This window comes from Leptopilina boulardi, unplaced genomic scaffold (genome assembly GCF_019393585.1).
Source record: "Leptopilina boulardi isolate dan_hultmark-lab unplaced genomic scaffold, ZJU_Lbou_2.1 LbouV2_31, whole genome shotgun sequence".
Lineage (NCBI taxonomy): Eukaryota > Metazoa > Arthropoda > Insecta > Hymenoptera > Figitidae > Leptopilina > Leptopilina boulardi.
The window spans coordinates 3560689-3568073 of record NW_026137874.1 but is presented as its reverse complement, the minus strand read 5'-3'; the positions used below and the strand labels follow the sequence as shown (position 1 = coordinate 3568073).

Here is a 7385-nt window from a genome sequence, read left to right as displayed (position 1 = left end):
ATAAATCACAAAATTATTGTTTAAATTATGAAAGAAAAATTTTGATAAAATAAGATTTATTTTGCATTTTTACATAAAAAAACTAGTTTGTATTAGATTGCGTCAATGTAAAATTTGGAATGCAGTGAAATAGATTTTTGATGCCTAAAAGTGTTCTAAATAGTCATTTTTCGATATGATTTTTCAATATATTATACGAAATATAATAATTATCTGAACGATAACGGTACAAAGTATTATATATATGTTTTGTTGAAGAAAAGTGAGCAGAAAGTAATGCGGGAATGAGATGAAAGAAATTTGCGATTTAAAACAAAAAAAAAGCAAAATAAAAAAAATTATTTATTTATTATAACCGATGTGTTTAAGGTCAACCTGAGTACGTGATATTGAAATAAACAATTTTTTTTACCGATTTCATATATAAACATATATATGAAGAATTTTTCATAGATTGTGCATCGACTGATTTTTAAGCAGGGCATATTGATATTGATATTGATGAAAAAGTACGAAAATAAAAAAGAAACACAGAAGTATGACAAAATGAAATTTCAAGATTTGATCTTGGACACATCCATAGCCATTCAGCAAAGTGCATAATGCATTCGAATTTCATTAATTATATAAATAAACGTGGAATGCGAGTAAATTTGTTCATTTTTTCATTTCATATATAATATATATATATATATATATCTGCGGGATTTACATTTGACCCAATAAACGTTTCTAGATACAAAAAAAAATATTGTCTCTGATAATAATTTTTCATTAAAATTTAAAAAAAAGTAATAATTAATATTATAGAAATTTTATTTTTTTATTTGATTTCTAAAATTTTTTAAACTCTTATTAAAAACAAAAAATTGCAATAGAATTAAAAAAACAAAGATTTGGATTACTCAATAATGGAAAAACGAAATTGTTTCTGTTTTACACTGAAAAAACATAATATTTATTTATACATAATATGCAAATATGAAAGAAAATTTTATGGGTGATTGTTTGGGAGTTGGGGGAGTATAAAATCTACTCAGCAGAACTTGTGAGTTGCGCTTGGAATTGACCTGGGCTTGAAGACTGGAAGTGGAAGTTTATGGAAGAAACAATGCTGACTGATGGATTGGTGTTGGAGTGAACATCTAGGTGAGCTGAAGTTTTGAAACAGAGGATGTGTTGCTTTGACATATTGTGCACCTCCAATCTCTAGGTTGAATTTTCTTTTCATGATGTAAAAAGATTGAATATTTTCACTAATTCTTTAATTTTACAATTGTCCTACGATTTTAATATAACTATTATAATTGAACAAATTAATCAAATTCCAAAGATTGCAATTGCTTTTTTCATCTCTTGGGATTAAAATAGTCTTTTCAGTACTAGGGAGTAAAATGGCCTTTTTCAATCCTTATTTTACATAATTAATTTATATAATTATAATATAGTTAATAATTATTACATTTAAATTCAATAATTTCTTTTCCAAATAGGAAAAATCTAATTAGTAAAAGTATTCTTTCTCTTTACAAGATAAAATGACACAAAGTATGAATGTCTGCGTGCATCGTTTCAGATTTGAAAAAAATATATCCACACTTTTTGGTTTTATAGCGCCCTTAAAAATTGTTACCTTTTTTAAAAGACTACTAGTAATGTTATAAACAATTTTTCGAACAATCAAATATAGAAGATTTAAAATTATTGCAAAATATTTATTGTAACATTAGAAACGAAATTTTGGGTAAAATATAATTGAATGAGGTCAAATAATAATTTATGCTTTTGAATAAATTTAAAAAAATCAACTTTAGATAATTTAGGAGTTTTTTTTAAAAAAGAAACATCCCTGTTATCTACCATTTTTTTGAGAAATTTCCAAGTTCCTTTTAATTAAAACATTAACTGTAGAATCATATAAAATTTGCTAGCTTGAAAAAATTTATAATTTAATTTAAAGTCCAATATTGCTTCATAATTTATCTATGAGCATTAAATTTTCGCCCTACAGGAAATTCCTCTATATTAATTAATATCTGGTACATGAATCTTTTGTTTACAGATAAAATATCTTCATTACAAGCCACCGTGAACACGCAGGGCAGAAATATATATATATAATTATCGAGTTTCCATTGTGTCATTGAAGAAAAATGTAAATTAAAAGTACAAGGCAGCATTCTATAAAAAGACGAAAATACAAAAGAAGCCTTTTTTTGCTACTAAAAAAAGAAAGAAAATATTTTCTAAAAATAGAAATAAGGCACTTTTTTGTATGAAAATTAAAAAATTGATTTTCAAAAAGCATAATAATACTTTTGATTCATTTCAGTATATTTAAACGGTTTATTTGATGCTTGAAGATACATAACATTTAAATATGTTTTGCATAAAGTAATTAAATAAAAATCTATGTTAATGAACACAAGTTCATCAAAAACAGGGTGTCTAGCGATGTCTAATCTTTCAATAATTATTTTTTTTTACTTATATAATGGATTATAAATAATAAGTCTATAAATATAATATAAAACGAAAATACACTAAACAGGTAACTCTTTAAAATAAACAATTCAAAATATCGTCTTTCGAAGGAAAATAAATTCTTTAAATTATTGAAAAAAAGAACTTGTACATTTGTATAAATAACTTTCCTTATGGTCTTTTTTTGACTTTTTATTTCCTTAAATGCTAGACACTCTGGAAATATATATATATTATATGTAGATTAAGAGTGAAAGTTGAAAGAGTTCAAGATTTGTTTACAATAAAACAAATCCTTTATCATTATAGTTTTTTTTTGTTTTACTCTAGGAGCAATAATTCTAAATTGTATAAACTTGTTGTCTTAACGCTACGTTTTTCACAAGTTCAGCATTAATTTGAAATTATTATTATTAATATTATTATTATCATTATTATATTTAAGAAGTCTTTTTATCAGTTTAAGAAGTAGTGTTAAGACGTGCGCGAATTTATCGTTATGCATTTCGCATTTAGAGGCGAAAAAAAACGATTGATGAATTTATTGATACACATTCACTGATTAAGAATGCGCAATTCTTTCGCTGAAAATTTTGAAATTCTTAAACGAATTGATATACAAATCCACCAGGGAATGAGGAGGCATTTTGCGAGAAGAAAGCGTGGAACATTGCATTTTGATCCATGTCTAAAAAATAAGGGCAAATTTATTTCATTTTATTATCATTTTCATTGAAAAAAATAAAATGATTTTATAAAACACTTTAATTTTTTTTTTTAAATTTTCGATAAATAGATAAAAATTTATTTTTAAATAAAAATATTTATAATTAGTAAAGTTTAAACTTCAAAGTTTAAAAGTGACTTAAAATTTAAAAATAGAATAAAATTTAATTTTAAATCAACTAAAAAATTAATCGAAATAAATGTCGATTTATTCGAATAATTGAAAGTAAATCAAATGCAAACATACCTTCTATATCCTCATTGATGTCATGACCATTATCATAACGAGATCGCTTCTTTGGATCTGAAAGAATTCCGTAAGCCTCACCTACTTCTTTAAACTTTTTCTCTTGTTCCTTCTTTTCTCTGTCAGAAGCATTTGCATGACGATCTAAAATTTATATAAGTATTTGCTTTTTCAATATTTTTTCAATTTTTTAAAAATTTAAATTAAATATTTTAATTTAGTCGTTACTGTAATTTAATTAATAAAGAAAACAAAAACAAGAAATATTTTGTTCCAAAAAAAAATTTAATAATTCTAATTTATAATTCTATTTTCATTAAAATGTAAATTTTCAAAATTTTTACCTGGATGGTGGACCATAGCTCTTTTTCGGTAAGCTTTCTTAATATCATCAGTAGATGCATTTTTGTCAATTCCGAGAATTTTGTAATAATCTTTCCTTTGAGATTTTTTCAAAGCGAGTTTAGCCTCCGTGAGTAATCGTTTATTATCTAGAAAAAAATTTAATATATTTAACATGTTAATAAATAAAATACATATAATAATAAAATAAATTAGAAATCGAAATAAATCGATATAAGTAAATAAATAAAAATATTACTTCGAGTTTTGCTCATTTTGTATGCTTTTTCATAATCTCGTACAGCCTCTTCAAATTCCTGACGATCCGTGTAACATTGTGCTCTTCTAAGTAAAGCTTTCAGATAATTTTCATCTAACCTGAGAGCTTCTGTGCATTCTGTTACTGATTCGTTCAACCTTCCAAGCTGATGAGAAAAAAATAATATAAATTACTATTTATAAAACTAAAAATACAAATTTTTAATTCCTTAATAATTATTTCTAATTAAATTCTAGATGATAAAAAGAAAAAATGGTATAAAGAAGTGAATAATTACCTTAGCGGCAACTGTTGCTTTATTAAAATGTAATTTTGCATTTGTTAGTACATTTTTCGGATCCAATAACAATGCTTGAGTATAGAGACTGTAAGCTTCTTCATAACGATTCTCCTTGAAAGCAACATTACCTTCCTCCTTCTTTTGCTTCAAAGATTTTGCTTTCTATAAAAAAAACCAAGTTTAATAAAAAAAATTGTTAACTGTCTAAGAAAAATGAATACTTTGTGAGTTTATAAATATTAATTTATAAAAAATATAAATAAAATAATTAAAAATAAAAAAAACTTACCTTGTAAATTTCTAGTGCTTTGATGTGATCCGGTGCTAGACGAAGCACTTGTTGAAAATGAGTGAATGCCTTATCGACATTGTCTTGATAATATAAACACATGCCACGAACATAAATTGCTTCAACATTTTGCTTGTCAATATGCAAAACATCACTGAAAGAACATTAAAATGTTAATTATCCTATAAAACAAGAAAATGAATTTTCAAGTTTTTTAAAAAAGAAAAACTAACTTTGCAATATCCTGCGCTTCTTGGTACCTTCCTAAAAATGTTAAACATTCTGCTTTTGCTAATTTAAATCTTGTACATTGCGGACTTACGTTACAACAACGATCCATACAATAAACAACCTAAAAAGAAAATTTTAATTATTAAATTTGAAAGAAATTATTAATTTTATAAAGAAAAATATCAAAAGCGTGAAAATAAATTTGAAAAATACTTTTCGATAATCTTTCGCTGCATAAGCTGCTTCAGATTCAACGATAAATCTTCGTAAATGATCAATTTCCATTAATTCGGATGTAAATGAAGCATTTGATGGATCTATCTCTTTTAATTTATTTATTGCAGTTTCAGCGTTCACTATATCGCCGAGTATTATGCTGCATTTCACTATACGGGAGTATGCCTGAAAAATGAAATTTTTTTAAAATGATTATTTTCTATGGGACAAAATAAATTAAAACATAAAAACATGGTAAGTAAAAAATAAGGTTATTTTTTGAAAATTTTTTATTATTACCTTCACAAATTGTGGATCTAATTCGACAGATTTTTGAGCATCTTTTAATGCGTCTCGATAGAGACTCAACATCATGTAACATGCTGATCGATTGCTGTAATATCTTGCTACATTGGGGCATAATTCTAAACAAAAATAAATATAGTTTATTCAAAATCAATATTCAATTTTAGTTCATTAAAAATTATTCCCATATTATTATTAGCTAATTATATTCATTTCTTTCAACTTGACCTACCAATAGCTTCACTGTATCCAACTAAAGCTTTTTTGTACTCCTTTGTAGCGTAAAATTTGTTAGCCTCTTCCTTTTTTAATTCTGCCAATCTGAAAGAAAATAATATCTAAACTAGGTTGCTTCATTATTTTTAAAAAATCTGTAAATATATAATACTCCTGTATGCACCTTAATTATTATTTAAGAGTTTATTTAGTAAATTATCTTTTATTTTTTAGGAAAATAATTTTTAAATTTTAATAGGTTACGTTAGGTTAGTTCTGGTATTATTAGATTTTTTATTCTATTTTAGAAAAATAAGGAAAAAAATGTAAAATTATATACTACTACATAGATGTTTACTTAATTATTAGAAAAAAAATTCAGAATGCAAATATCGAATTACTGGGTAGAATTCACAATAACTGGGCGAATTAATTTTTTATATATGATAAAAATAGAATTTAAAATTGAACAATTATATACATTGTCAAATAAACAACTTACGAAATATTAAATGTGCGGTCTACATTTGACAGTGTCATGTTTTATAAATGATTAAACAGTTAATTAAGACATTGTCTAAAAGACAATTCCTACCTCAAGTATTTTTTTTAAATTAACTATACATTCAAATAATAAAAATAAATTAACACGATAACCTTAAAAAGCAGTTTAATCACTAAATTAATATGATCATACTGAATCATACAGCGTGAAATTTGCCATATTTGAATAAAATGAATTCTACAAATTTTCTCTTACTCTATACAAAATTCTTTGTTCATTTCCTTATCAAACCGTTACTTTAATAGTTGAAAATAAAACGTTTAAAAATACAATAAAAATTTTTTGTAAAAGAAAAGATTAAATTTATAAGAGAATTTATTAAGAGAAATGGATTGACATTCTATAAACCTTATAAATATTTGTATGGTAAGATTGATAAAATTATTTAGGGATATTAAAAAAAATTTTAGAAAACGAATGACAACGACCTACTTTGTTTGTCACGGTTTACACTCAGCAATTTACAGTTATTTAAAAGTGCAATGTTTACGAAATGGAAAGTAAGAATACCTATATATCTGATTGCAAATTGCAACAAAGGTATTATATTCCTTGTATATATTAGATTTCAAAAAATTTAATAAATCACCAATAAAAATTATAAAAGAAAAATAATTTTTCAAAAATAAAAAAAAATTATGAACTTGAAACGTATTGATTGTTGTGAAATATATATATATATATATATATGAATGCAAAAAAATACTTTAAACAGAAAATTTAAAAATGTGCATACAATATTTATTAGATACTATTTAAAAGATGATTATGTAACTTTAATTCATTTGCCAATTTGCGATAGAAAATATTAAATTTAGCAACATAATTTTTATGTACTAAAAGTAAAGTAGAACTCGAAGCTTACATTTCTGCCTCAGGGGATGACGCATTCGGAATTGTTGAGTTTATTGTTGGAATTTCATTTAACACTTCGTCTGCCATGACTTCTTAAAGATAATCACAAAATTTTTAAACCAGCATGCAGAAATTAGAAAGAAATTTGTTTTACTAAATTAATTTTTAGTTACTAGTTAAGAATTAAAATGCACATGTAGCCTGAAAAAAATTGCCACTCGCCACAGAAAAGATGTTATTAGGACAAGATTTTGTCGTGAAAAATTTTCTCTGACTAGAATGTCCTTTTGGGTTACTAGAAAAAGGGTTTTAAAACCTTATATTAATTATCCAACAATTCTACAAAAG

At 24.5% G+C, this 7385-nt stretch overlaps 1 protein-coding gene across 1 annotated transcript; it reads right to left on the bottom strand.

The window, feature by feature from the left end:
- Positions 1 to 2313: 2313 nt before the first annotated feature.
- On the bottom strand, positions 2314 to 7293 carry LOC127283468 (dnaJ homolog subfamily C member 7). Its single transcript, XM_051308374.1, has 11 exons — positions 7048 to 7293; positions 5634 to 5722; positions 5396 to 5520; positions 5093 to 5281; positions 4882 to 5000; positions 4649 to 4802; positions 4357 to 4521; positions 4059 to 4224; positions 3802 to 3948; positions 3458 to 3601; positions 2314 to 3172 (listed from the first exon to the last, which is right to left on the bottom strand). The coding sequence occupies exons 1-11, from the start codon at positions 7122 to 7124 to the stop codon at positions 3087 to 3089; spliced, it is 1461 nt and encodes a 486-aa protein (XP_051164331.1). The 5' UTR covers positions 7125 to 7293; the 3' UTR covers positions 2314 to 3086.
- Between the last annotated feature and the right edge of the window lie 92 nt (positions 7294 to 7385).

What these genes read in the sequence shown, in the direction of transcription:
- LOC127283468 (XM_051308374.1), bottom strand. Translation starts at nt 7,124, where the DNA reads ATGGCAGACGAAGTGTTAAATGAAATTCCAACAATAAACTCAACAATT. An exon ending in TAGATCCACAATTTGTGAAG is followed by an intron (nt 5,282 to 5,395) that starts GTAATAATAAAA and finishes TTCATTTTTCAG; the next exon opens with GCATACTCCCGTATAGTGAA. An exon ending in CAGCGAAAGATTATCGAAAA is followed by an intron (nt 5,001 to 5,092) that starts GTATTTTTCAAA and finishes TTTTCTTTTTAG; the next exon opens with GTTGTTTATTGTATGGATCG.